Source organism: Zootoca vivipara, chromosome 10 (assembly GCF_965207765.1).
Source record: "Zootoca vivipara chromosome 10, rZooViv2.hap1.1, whole genome shotgun sequence".
Classification (NCBI taxonomy): Eukaryota; Metazoa; Chordata; class Lepidosauria; order Squamata; family Lacertidae; genus Zootoca; species Zootoca vivipara.
Window position 1 is genome coordinate 54,106,587 of NC_142593.1, and position 24,391 is coordinate 54,130,977.

Consider the following 24,391-nt stretch of genomic DNA (forward strand, 5'->3'; position numbering starts at 1 on the left):
TTTATTGTATTCCTTAATATTCAGCCCACTTCATAACACCAGAGGATTGGAATCACTGCAGTTGTGCTGTACGCATCCTGAACCAGAAACAGATTTTTTCATTTAATAGTATCAAATGTTTACAGTACACATTGTAACATATTGTAGTAAGTACTTAAAGATTCTGTTTCTTAACTCCTCTGTTGCTCAGGGCTTATTTTTCCAACGGTGTACTTGAGATGTGTTTGTGTTTTAAGTTGATCTTTCAGTTTCTGAAGAACTGAATGATGTAGACTTTGCAGACCACTAGGTCAAATATGGCCCATGGATTATATGAATGTCACAGAAATGGAAATGTTGTTATTGGCACATATTAGAGGTTTTTAAATAGACTTTGATAGTTGATCAGTAGTATATGATTTATATCTTTACACAGCAGTGGCATTTTAAGCTTAACTAACAGTTTGAAATCTGATGACATGTTGCAACTGCTGTATAGCCAAACTTAGAAGAATAAGACCTAGAAATGGAAACATGTAAAACTTTATTCAGCAAGTACAGTTTATTAGTATGTTTTACAGTGGATCTTTATCCTTTCCAAAGATTTTCATTGTAAATAATTGTGGATACTGTGTGTAATCTGTTTTGGTGAAAGAATTTTTAAATATTGGGGGAAAGAACCTCTTTTTGAAAAAAGATGTGGCCACACTTCCTCTTTTTTAGAAAAAGAAATGTAAACAGAAATCCTCTTCAGTGGGTGTTTGAGATTAAAATCTGTTCAAAGCAGATATTACTTAAAATTCAGACCATAGAAATGTGCCCAGTAAAATGCACTATTTTCCTGGTTCATATATTTAAGACTCTATCAGGTTTTTGTTTTGTCTCTCTTTTAATTGGAAGATACTGTAATCCAAGAGAAAATGGGACTGTGATCAGATCATCTACATTGGAGGGTGGGAGGCAGGCAAGCAAGGGAAACGTGAGCAAAATGAAATAATTTCTTCTTTTCATCATCTGAGCGCTTTTAGCAATCCTCTGCATGCTTACACAAAAATAGCCCTGGTGACCTTAAAACCCAACTGACAATTGGTATTTACGCCAATAGGGAATATGTCCATTCATTGTTACAGATACATTTCCTGAAATCTGAGTGTTATCCCATTAGTTGCAGTATGTATGATGGGATTCCACCAGCTCTTGTCCATTTGAAAGATGCAGTGAAGGTTGTTGCTGAAGGAAGTAACTGTCCTGAATTAGTACAATGCGTAGGAGGAAAGGGATTGTTTGGTCCTGGGGAAGCAGAACTACATACAATTATCAATGGTAGATTCATGCAAATCAATAAGCTTAACGATCGTGAAGCTGAGGCTCCAATACTTTGGGACAGATCGTGAAGCTGAGGCTCCAATACTTTGGCCACCTCATGAGAAGAGAAGAATCCTTGGAAAATACCCTGATGTTGGGAAAGATTGAGGGTACTAGGAGAAGGGGACGACAGAGGACGAGATGGTTGGACAGTGTTCTCGAAGCTACGAACATGAGTTTGACCAAACTGCAGGAGGCAGTGGAAGACAGGAGTGCCTGGCGTGCTATGGTCCATGGGGTCACGAAGAGTCGGACACGACTAAACGACTAAACAACAACAACAGATTCATGCAAATCAGTAAGCTTAACAATATGGAAAAACAAATTCTACCACATCTTAAGTTAGTTTCAGAGCTGCAGATTCTTTGAGGGCATGATCAAGCCAAAGTTAAAGCACATTGAAATTCATTTATTTAAATGGGAGGGTTGAAATCATAAAAATATCTGCCCCTGAAATTAATGGGACATAAGTGTTCAACTTTGGCTGGATTACAACCATAATGTCCCGTTCCCCCCATTTTAACTATTTGATATTATTTTTCCAATATTGTAAGCATGGAATATGAGCTGTTGTCTATCTTCCCTCTACTCCCCTTTCTCTTTTTGTGATGTGAGCTGCTTTGGAAGACCATAGAAAGTCTGAAAAATGAAATGGCGATATAAATGGCACAGCTTTCCACATTGGGGAAAGTTGAAGGCAGATGGCAGTCAGAAACAATTCTCCCTTATGGAAGATGGCAGGACATGAGAAATAATAAATAAATAACTAATTTTTTATTTATACCCCGCTGTCCCCAGCCAAGGCCGGGCTCAGAGCGGCTAACACCAAATATAAAACAACTAGTTAAAATACAACTCAACAAGACTAAATACATTAAAATTAAAAATGCAGCCTCATACGAAAGGGAAAAAGGGAAAATGGAGGAAGGGATCAGGTTGGCTCCAGGCTAAATGCCAGGCAGAACAACTCTGTCTTACAGGCCCTGCGAAAAGAAATCAGGTCCCGCAGGGCCCTGGTCTCAGGAGACAGAGCATTCCAACAGGTCGGGGCCAGTGTTGAGAAGGCCCTGGTTCTAGTTGAGGCTAATCTTATTTCCGGGACCTCTAAGGTGTTACTATTTATCCACGGGGCATACCGGGAGAGACGGTTCCATAAGAAAGACCTATTTCTGCTGCACAAATCATCAAATTTCCTCTTAAATAGGTCTATGTCAGCAATCTTACAAGACCAGGTGTGGATAACCTCTTTCCATCAGGGACTGAAAGTGGGTGGCTGGGGCTAAAAATGGGTGGAGCTCTGAAACAAAGCTGGGATGGGAATCCTAGTCCAGCTTTACACACTTGGAAATACGGTAGCCCGATAACAGCTCATAACTGCTCAAATACATGCCAAAATAACATTGTAAGACAATACTGATGGCAACCTTTCTACTGATGAATAGCATGCCACGAGGATAAAAACAAGATGTGCATCCCTATTACTAAAATAACCAATAGTGATAGTTGAGGTGTATGGACTCAATCTTGTGCACCCTTCATTTAATATTTATCCATATTACAACAATAGGAGCTTCTTAGGGGGACCTGCCTCCTTTGCTAAAGAATCCTTGTATTGAGTATAGATCTTGGACCATGGTACTTTTTCAGAAATAAATAAAAAGTTTAGTTTGTGAGAAGCAATCTCTTGCTTGCAAGTATGCAGCTTTTGGAAATACTGTTTGGGGGAGGAAGCAAGATAGGGAGGAGGTAAACTTTGAAAGCCACTCACATTTGCTCTCTGCAATAAAGCTTTGGGCACTGGCATTTGCTCCACGCACCCACACAGTGCTGAAGAAGTATCTGAAGAAGTGTGCATGCACATGAAAGCTCATACCAAAATAAAAAAACTTAGTTGGTCTTTAAGGTGCTACTGGAAGGAATTTTTTTATTTTGTTTCCACACAGTGCTGTGCGTTTAGCAGCTGAATGGTAAGCAGAAGTTCAACAGGTGAACCTTAATTCCCACTTCTCTTGTACTGCCTAAGGCAAACTGCTCCTGGGTGTTACGGTGATCCAATACTGTACAGCACAAGAGAGTACAGCTTTCTGTACCTTTTAGATATTTTGGCTAGTGTCTCTGCGAGTGTTAAAAGTGCAGCATCCCACTTTCCCCTTCGGGAAATTTGGATTGCCACAAAGACGGGCAGAAGTTCAACGAACGCATTTTCTACTGCACTAGAAAGGTGGCTATAGCCTTCATCCTCATTTGCTGCTTGGTCCTTTATCTTCCGCCGCCCCGATCCAGTGCATTCTGACATGCTTGAGTCTCCGTCCCACGTTCATTACATTAAGCCAGTTTCAGCAGACTGGCTCTGTCCCATCCACTTGCAAGACACCGCAAAAAAAAGGCAAACGGTGACTATTGGAGTGCCTGTTTGCTAATGTCAAAATCTGACCGAAATGTTAAAAGCGGGAGCGTCTAGTGGGGAGACATTAACTGTGTTTTTCAGCAAAATATGTTGGGGAGGTGCGGAACTGAAACGAAACAAAGTCCCACAGGCGTTCGTTTTAGTCGCCTGCCGGGGCCTGCTTGGGTCCTTACGCAGAGAGATCTTCCGCTTTCCGAGCCCCGCCCTTCTCCACCTCTTGCGGCTGTGCCGCATCGCTCTAGCGTCAGATCATTCGAACACGGAGGGAGTTGTGAACCCCCCTCCCCGTTTGCCGCCATGGTACGGCCCAATTCCCGTGGCGACTAAGGGCGAGGGCGGCACCAACTGTGCAGCAAAAGGGGGGAGATAGAAACTCACCCTCTCGGCTGGCAATGGACCAACCCGCGATGCGGTCCTCCTAGCTGGAAGGACAGGTCCATCTCATGAGAGAGGGAGGGGGACGTTAAAACGTTGGTAAACTCCCCTCTTTTTTCTCTGATTTCCTCACCTTGACACGTGGGTGTGAGGCACGCCAGGTGAGGAGCGCTTTTTTTCCTGAAGGTGGGGGTGAGCTGGTGGTGGACAATAATGCCCTAAATCACCTTGAATTAAAGTCACTTGTGAGCCAAGAGCAGCTTTGTGAGAGGAGGCTGCCTACTGTACCTCTGGAAGAGTCGCTGTTCTGGCTCCTCCTTCCAAGCTATGCTGGGAGTGGGGCATTTTCTGCTTTTTCTCTGCATGGGTGCGTATGATTGCCTCTGTCAGTTGCTAAGGATGCCAATGGCACACCACTTTCCCTTATTTGCTACAGAGAGCCTGGTGCAAAACGTAGGTTGTTTCACTGCAGAGTTTGGGCTATTTTGTGTATGTGGGTGGGTGGTGTTGGGGTGCAGCCAATCACTCACAGCCTTGACTTTATCACGGTTGTGGGTTGGCGAGACACTTGTGCAACAAGGAGCGGATTCTGAAGTATGACATTTGCAAGGCTGAAACCTCTGACCTTATTCCCATGAAAAAACAATGACACTAAAAAGAAATACTAATTTATTCTGGCAGCTGCTTGACAGTGCAATGAGTTTCCTCAGAAGGTGGATGTTTTTAAGCAGAGGCTGGGTGGACATCTGTCATGGATGCCTTAGTTGAGATTCCTGCATTGCAGAATCTACAATTCTGTGATTTTATGTATAATCCTTGAACTTAATCAGCCTCTTTTTACAGCTGATGCGTAACCTTGGTCCACCTGCAGATAAGTTTTTATTTCTTCGATAAAAAGAGTTATTTTGCAGGTGATAAAAAGCAGGCTCTGCAGGTATGTACCTTGAAGCACCTTTTAGTGGCTGGCTTTATCTCTGGGAAAGAGAAGTGCTCCTTCTTTTACGATTAGATAAAAGCCTGCAATGGCAGCTGATGATCTCAAAACTGCTCGATAGGAAAGTGCTGATAAATGTTTAAAATTCCCGAAGGCTAGTCCGTGCTGGTCATGGAGTTTGCACTCTGGGAAAAGAAATCCCAAAGTTTGTTCCTTTTGGCTGTTGAGAAGGGGGGGGCAGTCTGGTGTAGTGGTTAGGGTGTTGGCCATAAAGCTTTCTAGGTGACCTTGGTGTGAGGATAAGACACCACCATCTGCACTTACTCTTGGAAGGAAGGACGGAACAAAAGTGTAATATAATGTAATACGAGAGGAGCCTCATTGATTCCCATGTGATTAGAGGAACCGTTCTGTCATTTGCCCTAAAGAGCTGTTTCATCGTTCTAATAGCGCTGCCCTGCATGCAGCTGTAGGAGGAAGCCAAAGATTTATTTTTCCTAGAGGTGACATTATCGACAGCTTGTATTGGGTTAGAGCGTCTGATCATTTCCATCACGTAGCAGAGCACCCTACGATTCTCAGCTCCTTTTTCACCATCAGGATCCTGCCTAGTTTGCTGGGTGGCGGTCCTTCTCTATGATGGCCCCCACGTTGTGGAATGACCTCCCTTCCGAGTTGTACCCTTTTCCCAGAGGCCTTCGCGAGTGGAGGACAAGGTCAGAATCTCCCCCCCACCTCCCCAGTGCGTTGTCGTTGCCATTTCTGACTGCTGTTGATTCAGTTTAAATTTTGGCCCAGTAATGAGTATGTTACACATAGTTTACTTCTTGTGTTGAGCTCCTGGAGTCACATGTTTAGGGTAGGCTATAAATGTGCATAAATGACTAGCAGCTTCACACATACTGCAGCTTAGGAATTTGCAAGAAACTGAAAAATGGGTGTGATTCAAAATGGTTGTATCCAGACATTGATGCCAGCCTGCTCCTTCGTCTCAGGAACCACCATGCAAAATGCGCTTACGATCTTGTTAGAAGTGTCCGGATCAATAGAGAATAGGCAGGGGAACACAAGGTTCATCTAGTCCAGGCATAGGCAAACTCCGGCCCTCCAGATATTTGGGACTACAATTCCCATCATCCCTGACCACTGGTCCTGTTAGCTAGGGATGATGGGAATTGTAGTCCCAAACATCTGGAGGGCCAGAGTTTGCCTATGCCTGATCTAGTCTAACCCCCAGCAATGCAGGAATCTTTTGCTCGATGTATGGCTCGAACCCACAAGCCTGAGATTAAGAAATAGCCGGCAGGCCCAAGGGATGGGTTGAATCATTATATTGTAGGTTTTGCTATGTGGCAGTGGTTCCTTGAGGAGGAGAAGTCTACCAATGGCTGCTAGCCATGATGGCTGTGCTCTGCCTCCACATCTGGAGGAAGCAATGCTGCTGAATACCAGCCACTGCAATCCACAGGAGGGGAGCGGGCTCTTGTGCTTACGTTCTGCTTGCTGGTTTCCCAGAAGCATTGGGTTGGCCACTGTGGGAACAGGATGCTGGACTGGATGGGCCATTGGCCTGATCCAGCAGTCTCTGCTTCCGTTCTAAAACACCCACATTGGGCATTATGCACCTATGAAAAACAGGCGCTCAGTTGCACAGATAAAAGGCATTTCCCACCCCCACCCCCAAATTTCCTGTGCTTTTGGGACAGTTTCTAATATGGGCACTTTGCATTCCCTGAAGCAAGATACGGACAGCCTTCTGTCCAACACCTGCTGTGTTCAGATTGGACTCTTGGGCCCTATTGCTGGTCCTGTCGTGTTGCGTGGCTCTCCCTTCCCCATCTGTGCACCTGACGCTCCACCTACGAAAACAACAATATTCGGCTTGGAATGCTTTGCAAAAGTATTCCAATGAAAGGGGGGGGGGAAGCATGTGCCTGATTGCTTTTTAATTGTGTCATGCTGCTGCAGTTGGCACGACACCTCTGTTCCATGCAGCAGGTGAAAATATAAAAACTCAAAAGACTTGAGATAAGATAGCCTGTACTTTTAAATCTTAAGCTGGACGTGCCATTTCTCTCCGGTGCGAGTATGCTGGTGGAATTTAAAAGTTGAAAAAAGGTGGTTTCTGTGTGCAGCGAATGGGAGAGAATGCTTGTTCTATCAATTATGTATATATATTTTTAATGTTGCCTCTTACTTCCCTGCCCAAAGGGGCTCATTGAACATGCTGGGTAATGCTCTCTAAGCATTACTAGGCTTGGCACAAATGGAGCAGATAACAGAGTGGCTTTTTAATTGTCCATTGTTATCTAACTCTTTGGTTGTTTAATCTTCCTTCCCTCTCCTGCCAGTGTGAAGGATGGCGGCCCGGCGTGCGCTAAAGGCAGTCCTGGTGGATCTCAGTGGAACGCTTCATATTGAAGACTCGGCTGTTCCAGGGGCCCAGGAAGCTCTTAAAAGGCAAGTTATCGCTTCCAGGCACCCCTAAAAGAACAGAAAACGAACATGTGTAAAAAGGCCGTTTTCACAAAGGCTGCTTATTGGGCAAGGAAAAGGTCTTGCAGGCAAGGGTGTTGATGTGCCCCATCCATGCACAGGGTCAGGTCCAAGATGACACAATTTGGCTCTTGGCGCTTAACACAGCAGACCCGTAAGAATCATACCTACCAAGTTGCTGTGGGAGAAATAAGGGACCGGACCGGAAGTAGAAGACCGGAAGTAGCGCTGCGGCCATTTTGGAACTGGGCGGAGCATGCTCAGAAGCAACTTTTGATGCTGCTTTGCCCAGTTCCAAAATGGCCACCGCGCCAGAAGTTGCACTGCAGCCATTTTAGAACTGGGCAGAGCTGCATCAAAAGTCGCTTCTGAGCATGCTCCGCCCAGTTCCAAAATGGCCGCCACGCCAGAATAAACCGGGGGGAAACAAAAAAAACCTGTTTTTTTCAGCTGAGAACAGCTAGAAAAACCGGGGTTTCCCGGAGAATACGGGAGACTTGGCAGCTATGGTAAGAATCCATATGTGGAGGATAAAGGCTGTTGGTGGCTTTCAGACCGTAAGAATCAGGCCAATGGCCCATCTAGTCCAGCCTCCTTTTCTCAGAGTGGCCAACCAGATGCCTGTGGGAAAACTTTCAAGCAGGATTCGAACACAAGAGCAGTCTTCCCTCCTGTGGTTTCTAGGTATTCAGAAGCATTCTTTGCGCCATCTGTGTGGTGGCAGAGCATAGCCTCTGAATACCAGCCGCTGGGATTCACAAGTGCGGAGAGCATTACTGTGCTCATGCCATGCTTGTGGGCTTCCCACAGGGCCACTGTGAAAACAGGAGGCTGGGCTAGATGGGCTATTGGCCTGATCCAGCAGGCTTGTCTTACGTTCTTATGAGTAGGCTCCTGTGCCTTTAAGAGTTGCATAGAAGGGAACCGTTTTTTGCCAAGAGCATCGTCAAGGGCGCTTCCAAGCCAAAGGAGTGCACATGGCAGAGAGTTAACTCTTTATTGTCAAAGAAGAAGAGTTTGGATTTGATATCCCGCTTTATCACTACCCTTGTTGTTGTTTAGTCATTTAGTCATTTCCGACGATTCCAGGGAGTCTTCTCTTCTCTTCTCCAAAGTATTGGAGCCTAAGCTTTAGGATCTGTCCTTCCAGTGAGCACTTAGGGCTTATTTCACTACCCTAAGGAGTCTCAAAGCGGCTAACAATCTCCTTTCCCTTCCTCCCCCACATCAAACACTCTGTGAGGTGAGTGAGGCTGAGAGACTTCAGAGAAGTGTGACTAGCCCAAGGTCACCCAGCAGCTGCATGTGGAGGAGCGGGGAAGCGAACTCGGTTCAGAGTCCACCCCTCTTAACCACTACACCACACAGTCGTTTCTACAGCTCCAGTCTTGTGTCTAGGCGGCTATCCCCAGGGCTGCACCCTATAGAACAGTTGCAACAGCAGGGGACCACTCCTCCACCACCAGTTCATGTGGCTTCCCCCGAAGGGCTGCATGCATGCACTCTGGAGACTATGCCTCTGCATGGAAGCTGCCTCTGCTCTTCCCTTTTCAGTCCCTTCCTGGTTCTGGGGCCCAGTGGTGCAGGAGAGGGTGGGGAAGCACCCACCCTGACCTGCCTCTTCTTCCTTTTCTTCCTACCCATCTTGCGCCCCATCTTACAGCCTCCGACTCTTGCTTCCTGGCTGGCAAAATTCCCCGTAAACCACTGCCCCTCTCTCCCGAACCAGAATCCAGCCCTCACTTTTCCTGGTTCACACTCTGCAGTGTCCTGCCAGCCCCTGGCATGCACCTTACATCGGAATGTCATATGTGTGAAACCAATATGACATTGGACGTTGGATTCAACTTTGAGTGATCAAAAGCCATAGGTGGGATTTCTCTTTCTGTTAAACTCCAAATATCCAGGAGTAATCTTCTTAGGCAGCCCTGCTTGTGATAATGTGCTCATGTTATTTTCTGATGAAGCTATTCCATGAACGCGAGAACAAAAACATGTTTTGCTGTGGTTTCCGAAAATGACAGCGTCCTAAACTGCTTACCCTGTTTTTTCACGGGTCAAGGCTGCGCAGTGCTCCGGTTTCCATCCGGTTCGTGACCAATACGACAAAGGAGTGCAAGCGAGATTTGCTGGAGAGGCTGAGGGAACTCGAGTTCGACATCAAGGAAGACGAGATCTTCACATCTCTGACGGCAGCCAGAAATCTCTTGGAGCAGAAGCAAGTCAGGCCCCTGCTGCTTGTCGAAGACAACGCACTGCACGATTTCAAAGGTATAGTGTCCTGGCGCCAATTTGCTGGGAACTCTAGTTTGCTAAGGGTCCTGGGTACCGTGGCTCTGTGAGCTCAGCACCCTTAACACTGTATGGTGTGATCCTCCTGGATAAAGGTAAAGTTTATACATTTGTTGCTCCGCCCACATTTGTCTCTGGCCCTGCCCACACCTGGCATGTGGCCCCCGAAATGTTCCCCAGAATGAAATGCGGCCCTCGGACTGAATAACTTCCCTCATCTCTTGATACGTGAACAGTAGGATCTATTCACCGAGGCCAGTGAACTTAGCTCTTTATTCAAGGAAACAAACCAGGGCTCAGGCCTAGTGGTTTCAGCAACCCTTTCTAGGAGGCCTCATATTGATGATACCAATGTGAGGACTGAAGGTCCCTGCCTTCCCACTAGGACTCCTCCTCTCCAGGGTCTTTCCCACATTGTCTCAGGCTGTGTCTGCGCACAACCACCCTCGGCAATGCCCGTTTTATTTCTCTGCGGGTTCTAGGAGACCAGGGGGAAGGGAGCTAGTTGCATCAGGAGGGGGAGACCCTCCTGATGTCTTCAGCAGCCTGCCTATCTGCCTCTTGGGCCCCTCCTCTCCTGCCTTTGCTCCTGCCTCTGATTCTGAACTGCTGTCTGCCACAGCCTCTTTCCCGCTCACTAAACCCTGTCACTCATGGGTAGGCAGACTAAGGCCCGGGGGCCAGATCCGGCTCAATCACCTTCTCAATCTGGCCCGCGGACAGTCCAGCAATCAGTGTGTTTTTACATGAGTAGAATGTGTTATTTTATTTAAAATGCATCTCTGGGTTATTTGTGGGGCATAGGAATTCATTCTTTTTTTCAAAATATAGTTCGGCCCCCCACAAGGTCTGGGGGACAGTGGACCAGCCCCCTGCTGAAAAAGTTTTCTGACCCCCTACTGTCACTTCTTCAGCTTCTGCCACCACCTCCTCCCAGTCTTCTCCCTCTGACCACCCATCGCTGTTCCACCACCACACCCCAGGCTCTGAGCCTTCTTCCCCGGGGGTTCCCCGGCTGGTGCCTCCTCTGCATCCAGCCAATCCATGACATTCCCCGAGGACTTGCCCAGAGAAGCCCTTGTTTCACTGGGAGAGTCTGCTGTGTGTCCTGCGAGAGATGCACAGTCGCTTTAGGAATTGCAGCAGACCATTACAAGACTCGAGCAGAATTAGCTTTCTATACTGCAGACTTTAATTAAAGCAGAGCACAGAAAACACGTATACTATATTCTGATCGCTTAATGGACCGTTTGCATCGTTCAGTAAAATCCATACGACCCATAAACCCTCTATGTCCATGACAAGATGGCTTATATTGTTTGTTTGCTTTATTTAAAGCTTAATTGAGGGTTTCTTCTTCTTTTTCTCCTCCTGCTTTTTGCTGCCTGTCTAAAGCTTAATTTGGGCTTCATAGTTTGGCAATGCAATAGCTCGACTCCATCTGAAGTTCCAGATTGGTGGGGTTTCCTATGCATCTGCTTTCAGCTGTGGCTCCTGTCTTGGCAGATAGGCTCATAGCTCCTCCCCCTGTGACCCCATTCATCCTTTGGGTGCCAGTTAAAGGGCCATCTCCTACTGCAAGCTTAATTTGCTGCACAGGGGGATGGAGGCGGCTAAGGAGGGAAGTGTTAATCCTGCCCAGCTGCAATATTCACAAAGATCGCATCCCCACCCTGGCAATTAGGCTTACAAAATGCTTACATGATTCCCCTCCCAGACTCATTCCTGGGGAGAACATGAGTGTGTCTCAGAGCACAGCTTGGGTACACTTCCTCTTGCATTGGCCCTGCCTACCACCAAAAGGCGGCCCCCAGAAAGCTGGCCAAGGTGGGATGTGGCCCTTGCCCAACCCCCCCAAAAGTCCTTCCCCTCTGTGCTTTCGGTCAGGTCTTCTGCAGACTTCTGCGGGTCTTCTGCCTTGTTCTTCCCTCCATATCTAGTTTTTTGTTTTGTTTTTTACACTCCGGTTTTCAGTAGTTTAAGTACGCTGAAAGATGTTTAAGCTCCTGTTAGTAACTACTATGGAATTATTCTTGGATAATCTTCATATAAGATTGCTCGCAGATGGATGAGTGTAATCCATTCTTTGGTTAATGGACCCAGATGCTCCCAGAGAAAGTTGCAAGCGAAATCCACACCAGCTTGTTTTTCAGTTTCTGCGTTTTTGTTTTGTAATAATATTGGAGAGGGCATTGTGGGGCCAACTGAACAGCAACCGATGCCCTCCTTCCATTAGCTTGTGCAATAGAACTTTCCCTCTACTCCCCTTTTATGTGTCCTGCACTCTCCCCGCACCTGCTCCAGAGGATTGGGGCAGCCCCCACAAAAAAAAAAAACAGATTTAAGAGGTGTGCAGCTAGAGGTGGGGGCGTTTCATTTTGCAAATAGAAACCCTCGTGCTGATGGAACAAGTTGGTTGGATTCCACTCATGTTCCCCATTCCCAGTTTGAACAGCTAATGCTTGTCCATTGAAGGCATTGTTCCTCTGCTCTTCAGCTAAAGAGGCTCGTGGATCCATAACAGCCCCTGCCCTCAGGTCTGCAAACAACAACACATGACACAAAAGAGGGAGGAGGAGGGAGGAGGGAGCTCAGGCAACCAGTTCTTAAAGCTGCAAAGTTCTTATAATGCCCAACTTCAGTGGGAAAAGTTCAGGGACAGCGGTGGCGAAAAGTTCTAGCAGAAAAGTTCAGCAGAATCAGTACAGTGGTCCTGGGTCCCTTTCTCTTCTGCCACCCGAAGATTTCACGGCAAGGCAGTTCTATCAGTAAGACAATTTTAGGTGAGCCGTTTGGCTGTCCTCTTTTTTTCCAGGGATTGATACAAACGAGCCCAATGCTGTGGTGATAGGGCTTGCTCCCGACCACTTCAATTACCAAATGATGAACAAAGCATTTCGGTAAGTCGGAATGACGCGACAGTGAGTTTCTTTGTAGGAAACGACTTCCTTTAGCCCCCACCAGGCAATTAACATTTGGCACAAGCTCAGTTTCTACCGGTCATAAAGCACACCTCCAGATAACTTTATGGTGATACTGTCCCAAGGGTTCTTTTTATTACTGGGAGGGCAACAGAGCTTGGTGGTATCAGGTGGAATTCCTTCGCCTCCAGGGGCTTTCAGAGCACAATGAGTCACACTATTGTCCTTCCAAGTAGGGAAGGACTTTGCTATCTGTTATGGCAGTGATGGGGAAACCTGAGGCTTAGAACCTCTCCACCAGGCCCTTAGGGCTTTCCCCAGTCAACACACCCTCCCGGCGCATTTTTGCTAATAAATAATATAAAGAGAAGAGGCCCGGCCAGAGAGGACTTTGCCAAGTGCTCTCTCAAACCAGGTAGCAAGAACTTTCCCTGCCCTTCTCAAATAACAGGGCATCCCGTTGGCCAATGTGAGAACTGGTGGGTCTGCTGGACTAGGTGGCTGATCCAGGAGGCTCCACTTATGTTCTTATTTTCCTCCCACATCTTCCTTTCTCAAGACTGATCCTCGATGGCGCTCCCCTCATAGCTATACACAAAGCCAGGTATTACAAGAGGAAAGACGGCCTCGCTCTCGGCCCTGGACCTTTCGTCACGGGGCTGGAATATGCAGCCGACGTGGAAGCCACCGTGGTGGGGAAGCCCGAGCGGACGTTCTTCCTGGAAGCCTTGCGTGGTACCGGCTGCACGCCAGAGGAAGCCATCATGATTGGCGACGTGAGTGCCTGAGCGTGTTAACCCACCTTAAAGATGGAGCCTCTTACGGAGTGTCCGGGAACCAAGCAGGCCTAACGCTTTTGTTCCCCTCTGCCTTGGCAGGACTGCAGGGATGACGTGGGAGGTGCCCAGAACGCTGGGATGCTGGGAATACTGGTTAAGACGGGTAAGCACCATCTCGCCATGCCTCTTGCTTGTATCGCTAGTGGGGTGCATGTGTGTGCAGGAACTAGCCTATTGCGGAAAGGTAAACGTTTTAAATGGGGAGATGTAGTAACTCATATTTGGTAGGTGCTGCAGGTGGCGCTGTGGGTTAAACCACAGAGCCTAGGGCTTGCTGATCAGAAGGTCAGCGGTTCGAATCCCTATGACGGGGTGAGCTCCCGTTGCTTGGTCCCAGCTCCTGCCAACCTAGCAGTTCGAAAGCACGTCAACATGCAAGTAGATAAATAGGAACCGCTACAGCGGGAAGGTAAACAGTGTTTCCATGTGCTGCTCTGGTTTGCCAGAAGCGGCTTTGTCATGCTGGCCACATGACCTGGAAGCTATACGCCGACTCCCTCGGCCAATAATGCGAGATGAGCGCGCAACCCCAGAGTCGGTCACGACTGGACCTAATGGTCAGGGGTCCCTTTACCTTTAAGCATGTCATAGGTTATCCTGTCATTGACTGTTAATATCCATGTCATGGGCTACTTATTTATTTCACAAGATTTATATACCACCGGACACCTCAAACTGGTTTGATTTTTTCTTTTTCAAAAAAGTTAAAATAAGCATTTAAAACACTCAAACAAATAATTAAAATCTACAATTAAGCTAAAAACCAGATTAAGACATATGGCAACATTCTACATATCTGGGGTAGGCTTGTCTAAACTGTTTTTAGAAGGTGCTGGAAAAAAGGGGCCTGCCTGATTTCAATAGTCAAGGAGTTCCAAAGTGTGTGCTGCCACAAGGAAAGATGGATTCCTTACAAGCGCAGAGCAAGTATCGTGGCACCTGTAACACCACCAGTTCTGCGGAGCAAAGAGGTCGAGTGGGCATAGTTGGGAACGGTTATAATGCGTAGATGTCATTAATGTGTTTTGCCAACGTGAACCAGGTGTTGAGATGAAGCGTTTTCTCTCTGCTTTTGTTACAGGGAAATACCGAGAGAGGGACGAAGGCAAAATTACTCCTCCTCCGTACTTAACTTGCGAGAGCTTTCCCCATGCTGTAGACCACATCCTCCAGCATCTCCTATAAAGACGCCTGCAAGAGTTACATCCGGCGGCATCCTCAGCAGAGCCCAAGCAGACTTGCTTGGGGGAGCTCTTGGTGGACGGCACCAAGCGGGGAGGATCACATTTGAATGCTCTCCCCAGAAGGGTAGCTTCCTGTGCATAGGAATCAGCCTACCACAGAGAAGAGTCGTAGCCTAGCCTTCACCCTGCCTGGCACGCCAGTTTTCTTGTTCTTTTCACGGCAGGGAGAGCTTAGATAGATGTCCCCCTCCCCCCTTGTCTGCTGTCTAGCGTGGCACCTTCTGCACTTTTGCAGAATGCATAGCTCAGTTATTCCTGCGACATGACATTTGAACGGAAAAGGAGATAAACGCTAAGCCCAAGCCTTGTTAAAAAACAGTGAGGCATGAGTGCACTGGCCTCTCTCTTCCCTTCCACCCTCCTTCCCGCACTGATGCCATGAACAGGGGAATACTCCTCAGGTGTTGTTCCTGAGCTCTGAGTGGTGTGTGTGTCAACAGCACAGTGCTGGTCAATAACTGAGTTTGCATGTTTGCCAGTTCAAAAGCAGCCAAGGTTTGCTGTTCACCTAAACAAAGTTTTTGATAAATCCCAACCAACCACATTTAAACCACTTCATGGTAACTTTTTTTTGCGTGTTTTTAAAGCGACATGGTAAACGGTACCACGAGCTATCATTTACTGGAAGTCTAAATTGCAAAATATCAAGGGATTTTGTTTAGGTTACTTACCATGGCTAGCCACTTTCCTCCTCCTGATCCAATTAAATACAGCCAGGCTGCATCTTAATTAGCGATTCTTAATTTAAAGCACTCCTACCATTCATAATCATATTCGTGGCTGAACTTCTGCCAGCCCATTAATAGTGGCCAGGGTTGTTTTTCAATTTTTATGCACAAATTAGAACTACCAGAGCTTTACAGATGTTTTAATTAGGTGGGGTTATTAACAGGAATGGCTTGGAAACAGAGATCTGGTCCATAATGGCTTCTATAGACCATGAATTTCTGATGTTAGACTTCAATGGGGGCCTATTAATTTGACAATTGCAAGGTTTCATTGGGTTGGTGGAGTCCCCCACCCATTTCCTTACAGAGAGGGAAAATCCTAGGGAAACCATGGGGACAAATTCCCCCCCTTTTTATGGGGTTTTGCTAGTACAGCTGTAAAATGAAATTGCAATTTGAAGCAAGTCCTATCCTTCCCGCACATGTTAAAGGCACCAAAATGAGCTAACTTTTGTAATGGCAGTAAATGGCTTCTCTGGACCATTTGCAAAACTAAGAATGAAGCCCTTTTTGTTTACTTTATGGTGCTCCTGAGTGTTAAATTATTAGACTGTAATTGTAGCTGTGGCTTTACTGAAAGAGCAGTTTTCTTAATGAGCTACAGCTACACTCTCTTTTGGATGGAAAACACACCAGGACTGTAACGGAGACCGTAGCTGAGTGGAAACATGATTAGGAACGCTGATCAGAGATTCATATAACAAAAGACACAACAAAATGCAACCGTTTAGGCAAAGTTAAGTGCTGCTTCATTGCGGCTGATTTCAAGCTGCAGCATTAAGCACATGTGTAAATCTCTCCTTCACTCTGGCAGGATCCAACTCTAATTGTTGTTTCTTAAATGGAAAATGCTGCCCTGATGAGACTGAGTTCCTCTAGACAAAAAGTGGGCTATAAATATGGTAACAGCAAAACCTAAAACAATTGCTCAATTTTTTTTATATAAAACACTGGCCCAAATCCAATGGCTAGCAGTGCAATCCTAACTCCATATACTCGGTAGTCTGTCCTGTTGAATTCAGTGAGACTTGCACACAGGCAAGTAGGGTTAGGACTACAACCCAAATTCCGTTGAAATTAACTAGTTAGAACTGACAACTCTCACTGTTTGCCGTAGGATGTGCATGCCAATCTTACGCACATTTACCCAGAAGTTAGTCTTAAGTTCCATGGAGCTTACTTCTGATTAACAGTGCACAGGACTGCAACTGTACTATTATTATTTACTATTATTATTATTACAACACAGACTCATCCCCAGAAACATAAGAGTGCTTTATTCTGGGACAAGGAGAGTCAGGTGGTGTGAAATGCAGCATGTCGGCAATTCCGGCACTGACCTTCCCAGCCTAAGGGCCAAAACAGATTAGATGTAGAAAACAAGTGGAGTGACTACCTTTTGTTTTGGTTCTTCCCTTTAACATGGCTGTGGGGAGCTCCAGATTCAACAGCAGAAGCAGTGTTACAAGTGTGTGCACTTGTGAAGACATGTGCTTATCCCTTTCCTCATGGTCTGCTTCCTGACCAAGTTTCTCCTGCATTTTTCTGACCATCCCGCCTCCCCCCTGTGTTCCTTGATAAACTTTAGTAGCCCTAACCTAGCTAAAGTTACTTGTGGACGTTTATTTAACTGACCTATTGTTAAAGCACTTATTAGCCATCTTTCCAGGGCTCAAGGTAACATACATTCCTTATTCATCATCATCACCACCACCATTTTGAAGTAATACAAACTAATAACCACTTGAAAAATCATACAAAAAAACACAAACAACCAGTGAACAGACCAGACAAGGGAAACACTAAATGGAAAGCAGTGCATCATGTATAGTTTCTGAAAGGTCCACCAAGCTCTAAGGGATGGGGGAACTGTTATCATTAGGGCCAGGTGATATATCATCCAAAACTGATTTGAAGTCCATATTGTGAGATTGGTTTCATAATTTTTGACCTGGCAAAATATCATGAATCGTATGTGTGTGTGTGCTATACAGAAATCGCAATGTGGGAAAAACTGAAGCTAGCCAATGCTTTTCTCGATTCTTGCAGCCCCTGTTGACTCTGCTGGTTCAGCTCTCCCCTGCTTCATGCCGGGGGCCATGAATCACAAGAGCAGGCGCCAGCAAAAAAGCAACATGGGGGAAACCGTGTAGCCAGCCGATGCCTCTACATACCTCCATCCTTATTTCAGACATCGTGATGTACAGTGGTACCGCCCCCCCTTACGAATGCTTCGGGTTACACACTCCGCTAACCCGGAAGTAGATGCCCCTTGTTGCGAACTTTGCCCTGGGATGCGAGCAGAAGTTGCGCTCCGGCGGCGCAGCAGCAGCGGGAGGCGCCATTAGCGAAAGCACGCCTCATGTTACGAGTGGTTTCCGGTTACGAAAGGACCTCCGGAACAGATGAGTTCGTAACCAGAGGTGGTACTGTACTGGTATATTGTTTAGCTGGTTTATCTATCACGATTTTGAAAACCAGATATCGCCCAGCCCTAGTTATCATCAATAAATTTGGTGCTGCTGCTGTTGTTACCCACCCTTCATGAGCAGGTCCCCAGGGCAGGTTACAACAATTTAAAGTCCCAAATTAAAAACAGTTACAGTCGCATCAGTTTAGTGATTCCACAGCCTGGGGCAATTTGACCTGAAGGCCCTATATCTAGCTTTAGAAGATCATATGATGCAAAGGAGAGAAACATGAGTAGAGAAAACCTTTGAGTCTCCCACTGAAGCCAAATCCACGGCACTGCTATCTTCTTCCCTTGCCGAGGAAGAAGCACCTTTTGCAGGGGTAATGGGTCATCCTGTCAACTTATTAAAGAAAGCAGCCTGGAGGACAGGGTTAAGCACCCCTCCCCGCTGCTGCTGCTTCTACCACAGCTGCAATGTTCAAAAACTATTGGGAGGTTCTCCAGCTCTAAGGCTGCGTCATGTTTGGCCCCGAGACACACGTGATCCCAGTCATCTTTGAAAAGTCTACCTTAGATTCTGAATAAACTCAGGCAAGGGGTGAACCGGAATCCCAGAATGCATCCCTTAAAGAGGACCAATAGTTTATTCTTCATCCTTGCAAGTCCTGCTCAACACCTGCTGGTTTTAATACAAGGATCCCTGAGAACTCCCACTAACCACCATCTCTTCTGGTATTGCAAATATTGTCTTTGTTCCTCTGAAGCACCAGCAGCAAAATACTTGTGGTGTCAGCAGGGATGTCTGTATGCCTGGCGGTGGGTGTAAGAGGATATTACAATTAATTGGATTTCAGGCATAAAGTGCAAAAATGTTTCCCATTGCCTATTAGTAAAGGCAGGAGGGGAAAGAGGCTCGGCAACAAACAAGCGGCAAGCCCCTCTCTCAGTCCTTAAAAAATAATAATAATTAGCGTGCACCTTTGAGAATGGATTGTTCTGTTTCTCTTAGATTAAGGAAAAATAAAATCCACTTTAATGTTAAGTATTCAGTCTCTGGCTGCCAGAAATTTGTTGGGACCTGGATGGTTGAAATCTTGACTTGTGGGGGGGGGGGTAAGGTAGAGTTCAGACAGACTCAAATTCTTTTTGCCACTCGGTGTATTTTTGGCTCAAGTTCTTAGCAGAGGGCTTCGTGTGAGTGATCACATCGAGGAAGTCTTCTGTGGTGACTGTGTCCAGTTCAATTACAGGTAAGCTCCCGCTGTCTGCAGAAAGAAGAGCATGGGCCAACACACACACACTATTTGTTCATGTTACTGTCCCAGCTGCCCTGTCGATAGCATATACGTTGACAAAAGAAGAATGGGTGTGGCTACTACTCAAGTCTCCCCTTGAGGGAAGAAGCTGCGGGGTGGGGAGAGTTGGTCAGATGATGGGCTTGAGGGGGAATGCAATCCCTTGTCCTTATTCTAAACAAAATTTTTAAAAAATCCTTCCAGTAGCACCTTAGAGACCAACTAAGTTTGTCATAGGTATGAGCTTTCGTGTGCATGCACACTTCTTCACACTTATTCTGTGAGAGTGGGGTTTGCTGGAGGCACTTCTGGGGGGGGGGGAGTAACAGCACCTCTTTAGCAGCAAAAGGGAACACAGGAGAAGGAAGTGGGGAAGTCCCCAGGAAAGTTGATGGGCAGAGAGGAGGTATCTAAAAGATTCCTAGCTATCCAGGCGAGAAGCAGCACTTCTGATGAGTTAGTTGGGTGTAACTGAGACCATCAATCCTATCTCCTCGACACTGAATGGGTGTTGAAAGTTTTGAAATGGTGGCAGCTTGAATAAACAAAATGTCTGCAAAAAGGCTTCTGGAAAAATTTATTCCGCTGCCCAGGTGAGGTGGAGAAGAGATATTGCCATTTATTTTTGGCTCTACTGGCAAAACAGCCTCGGGCTGTTGAAACATAACAGATGACCACGTCTTGGCTGAATACTCCTAGAAAGGGTTTTATGCTCCCTCGTTCACTTTTAAATTTACAAGTGGTAGGATATGGGCAGAGCATTTCCAGTAAAAGACAGTGAATTCACCAGTTTCCCTTTCAACTCAGCTTGCTTGGAACATGAGAGCCTGGCTATCTGTAATGGAGACTCTCATGAGGTTTCTCCAGGCCAGCACTGAAACTTCCCTCTGAGGTGCCAGGCCATCATATCAAAAGTTGGATTTTTTTTGGGGGGGGGGGGCTTCGTAACAGGAAATAGAATGCCTCAACTGCAGTTCGTCACTGGAAGATAGCTAGCGCCTGGCTCCTTAACACAGCACACTGCAATAGCAGGTGAGTGGCTGTACAGCTTGAACGCTCAAAAAACTTATTTACTTGTTTTTATTAAATTTCCATACTGCCCTTCATTTGAGGATCACAGGACAGTTTACAATATTGTTGGTATCCATCTGTCTCGAGAGACAATGGAGCTACACCCCAATCAAACTGCTGTATTAGCAGCACCGAAGTGACCTCCCTGGGATGCAAGCCTGGGCAGCGACAAGACCCTCCCCCCTCTCAGCCTTGCGAATGTGGTCCAAAGGAAAGCAGAGCAAGACGTTTGGCACCAGCTTGACTGCAAGGAGATGCTGGAAGGGGGCATACTTCCATTCTTAGGGACTCCACTCCGGATTTGTGCTGGGTTCACTCCTCTTCCCAAAGATGTCCCCCAAGGCAGTGGAGGTTTAGAACCACAGTTTTCATTCTCCTAGATGGACTACCTTCCCATGTGGACGAGCCCCACCTGCCCCTCACTTCCCTCTGCAGCACATGCAGAAACCGCCTTCTTGACCACTGGACCCACTCTTGGTCTCGTCCGCTCAATCCACCAGAACCTGTATTCACATGCAGGGGAAGTCCCTATCTCGCTGGGGGTTTGGGACCCATCCGCTACCCTCACCTAGTTTAACCGGCCTGTCAAAGCCGTTCCCAGGGTGTGGCCGCTGTCGCATGTCAACAGCTTCTAGGAGGCACGGCTGAGCTGGTTTACAATATAAAAACACAAAAACACAGATGTACCTGGCTGGTGATTTTCAAGGGCGCTGAAGATTTTTCTCACAGGGCGCATAGCAGCTTCTTTGCAGACCAGCTTGATGTCAGAACCAGAGTATCCTTCCATCTCCTAGTAAGTAAATTAGGAAAGACACAGTTCAGTCTCCAGGAACTTCCCAATGCAAATGGGTGTAAATGTAGCATTTTGAAGAACATGGAATGTTTCAGAAAATGATTGAGGTCCAAAGGAACGCCCCTCCACAAGCTTGTCCATTTAGAATATGGCTCTCTCTCTTCCCCCCCAATTATTTCCCCCCAATTCCTGCCCTGCTGAAGTGAAGGACCAACCATTCCTCAGTACACGCTGCTCTTGCTTGCCCAGCTCTCTAGCCTCTCAAATGGATGTTGCCTCGCTCATTGATGCCAGGTGGGTACTTCAGTTTCATCCCAGTATGTTTTCGAGCACAATTCAAAGTGCTGGTGCTGACCTTTGAAGCCCTAAATGGCCTCGGCCCAGTATACCTGAAGGAGTGTCTCCACCCTCATCATTCAGCCCAGACATTGAGGTCCAGCTCCGAGTGCCTTCTGGAGGTTTCCTCCCTGTGAGAAGTGAGGTTACAGGGAACCAGCCAGAGGGCCTTCTCGGTAGTGGCACCCGCTCTGTGGAACACCCTCCCACCAGATGTCAAGGAAACAAACAACTAGCTGACTTTTAGAAGACATCTGAAGGCAGCCATGTTTAGGGAAGTTTTTCATGTTTGATGTTTTATCGTGTTTTTAATACTCTGTTGGGAGCCACCCAGCGTGGCTGGGGAAACCCAGCCAGAAGGGCAGGGTATAAATATTATTATCATTATCATCCTTTGCTTGTGAATCTCGTTCCAAACAACCCAAAAGTAGCAGACATGGAGGTTTCCAAGACCAGTCTCCCAGCCAGGAGAAGGCACAACCTCAGAGCCAAAATGGAACTGCGTCAGGTGCCTTTAAAGTTGGCCACCAAAACACGACTCTTGGGGTGGTGGGCCTCCTTTCTGTTGAGTCAGCTTGGCACATGCCCAGGCCTACTTACGATGCACTGTGTGCATATGCCTTGTGTCACGGTCCCGCCTGGACCTGTACAGCACCACTGGATGTTTTCAAGATCGATTGGTGCTGCACCAATGACATGTTGTATCCCAGGCTGCAGCTCCCCTCAGACTGCCAGCTGGATACTTGCTATTTCCCTTCTCAGATGACACAAACCAGGATATGATTTAAAAACAACAAGTTTAGTTTATTTATTGGTACATATGCGTGCGGTTACTGGATTGTTAATATTGTACATGAACTTAAAACGTTGCCTAAACCGGCCTATACCTTCTAAGTTATACAACACAACTAGTTTTATATCACACTGCTATCCTGTCTGTATGTTCCTACCCCCCAATACTCCACCTAGCTCTCTGACTCTCACAACCCAACCAACTCTGACTTCACTAGCTTACTCAACTCCAACTCCAACTCCAACTGCAACTGAACTCCAACTCCAACTCTCCCCCATTGCCACTCGGGAGGGGTTTTTATCCCTTGGCTGAGCCCGCCCCTGAGGGTTCTAACTGTTCCAAGCTTAACCCCTTACACGCTGGGTCCTGACTCAGGGCAAATTGCCACACCTTGCTCTCTGTGAAAACTCCCTGTGAGGTGCAACCGTTAACAGTGATGGCCTCTCCTCACCTGACTGAGTAAGCTGTAGTCCAGCTCTGTCCTCAGTTGGACTCCGCCGCTGTTGCTCACGGAAGGAAGCCAGTGCTGAACCATCGCCTGCCTTGCCTCTTTATTCGGGAGGTCCACCAGGATCCTCTTCTCAAGCCGACGCAACATCGCGTAATCCAGTTCCCTAGAGAAGGAAAGAGAAGGGAAGAATGACCGTGGCTACAGGGGCCCGTCCGCCATTTTCTGAAGTGCTGGCTGCGATCTCTAGAAAATCACGGGAAAGGGTGGAGAGGGATCGCAAGTCCCAGACTGAGGCAGGCTCAGTTAGGGCAGGACTTGTTCACAAGTGCACTTTTATGCTTGAACAGAGATTGCAGGGGGTTGGACTAGATGAGCCTTGGAGTCCATTTCCAACTCTATGATTCTCACATGAGGACGGCAGAATCAAGCAGGAACCTGCGTGCGGGAATGGGCTATCAGTGAACTAAGATCAGACCATCAGAACTTAAACCTCAACATACAGTGCTTTACAACAGAGGCTGTTCACGCTTCCATATTTAAATCACCGAGCCTGCAGTAATCGGGCGGCGTTGTTATTATTATTAATAAGAATGCAAGGTTTGCTGCAGGAAGAGGGACAGAGATGGCAAAAATCCCCTCTCCACGTTTTTCTGTTGGAAGAGGAAGAGTCTGCTGGATCAAAAGCCTTCCATGAGTGCAACAGCACCAACAGGACTTCCACCCAATATGCTAAGAAGGATCTGGATAGTACGTATTTTCAGCTGTTCCACTAGATCTACGTGACATTAAAAAAACTGAAGGGTTTTATCCTCAAACTTTTAAAAGTCGCCTTTTAATACCAATGAAATCCAACCTTGCCTATTTATAGAGCATATCTTTCCTGAGCACTGGATGCTTTAAGCACCTTAAGCGTTTCTTTGCTGAAACCCTTCTTTAGCTTAGCCATAGTAAATAACTTGGCCATCAAGCCCCTTTTTAAATATTAGCAGCTGGCTTGCGCCGGCATATGTTGCCTTTACGGAGGATTATGCACTCCTGCGGCACAAACAGCAAGAATGGCAGGAGCAAAGTAAAAAGCTCCCAATTAATCTTTGAAGGCTTTAACCAAATATCAAGGCTTTTTACTGCTCTGGGTCTAAGTAAAATCTTTATCTGTGTTTAGAGGCTCACGCAAATGTATTCAAAGCGTACTCTCCGGATATCTTACCAGGGCAGGTTGGAAGCCGCTAAAACAAAGACAAGATCATCTGACCGGGCCAGGCCATCCATCTGCACCAGTAATTCCGTTTTCATCCTCCGGCTTCCTTCGTGTTCACCGCTACCAAGATGTGGAGGATGGAGAAAGGGAGGGGCGGAGTCAATGTTATTCCCTGGCCCGCATCCGGACCGCTGCCATTACAGAGACAGGGACAAGCTCAGAAGCAGAAACCCATTCATGGGTTTTGCATCTCCCTGTCTCACCCAACCCCCAATTCCAAGTGCGGTTAAGTTCCATGAGATAAAACCTAAGCATTATGTCCAAACTTCATGACGATTAATGCCCAGAAGTTAATTCTGCAATGAATCCACTCATATAAGAGCACTAAAACGAAAGGAAATGCACACTTTGGAGTTTTATCTTTGCATGCAGATTAATGCAAGAGGCACTGAGCAGATCCC

At 46.7% G+C, this 24,391-nt stretch overlaps 2 protein-coding genes across 7 annotated transcripts in view; one reads left to right on the forward strand and one right to left on the reverse strand.

The window, feature by feature from the left end:
- The first annotated feature begins 3,938 nt into the window (after positions 1-3,938).
- HDHD2 (haloacid dehalogenase like hydrolase domain containing 2) lies at positions 3,939-19,038 on the forward strand. 4 transcript variants are annotated; one of them, XM_035100588.3, is made up of 7 exons: positions 3,939-4,287; positions 7,412-7,520; positions 9,619-9,827; positions 12,664-12,748; positions 13,329-13,545; positions 13,648-13,711; positions 14,690-19,038. In XM_035100588.3, the coding sequence occupies exons 2-7, from the start codon at positions 7,420-7,422 to the stop codon at positions 14,791-14,793; spliced, it is 780 nt and encodes a 259-aa protein (XP_034956479.1). In that variant the 5' UTR covers positions 3,939-4,287; positions 7,412-7,419; the 3' UTR covers positions 14,794-19,038. The 4 variants fall into 4 exon arrangements, with proteins under 4 accessions (XP_034956479.1, XP_034956485.1, XP_034956482.1 ...); XM_035100594.3 differs by having other exon boundaries at positions 3,973-4,051; XM_035100591.3 differs by having other exon boundaries at positions 4,278-4,493.
- The window catches only part of KATNAL2 (katanin catalytic subunit A1 like 2), a 32,985-nt gene continuing 24,900 nt past the window's right edge, over positions 16,307-24,391 (reverse strand). For all 3 annotated transcript variants that reach the window (XM_035100585.3, XM_035100586.3, XM_035100587.3), the window contains 4 exons: positions 23,940-24,050; positions 22,733-22,895; positions 21,047-21,149; positions 16,307-19,258 (listed from right to left, as the gene is read on the reverse strand). In XM_035100585.3, the coding sequence (XP_034956476.1) occupies positions 19,119-19,258; positions 21,047-21,149; positions 22,733-22,895; positions 23,940-24,050 (517 nt within the window). In that variant the 3' untranslated portion in view covers positions 16,307-19,118. The remainder of the gene's footprint in view (positions 19,259-21,046; positions 21,150-22,732; positions 22,896-23,939; positions 24,051-24,391) is intronic.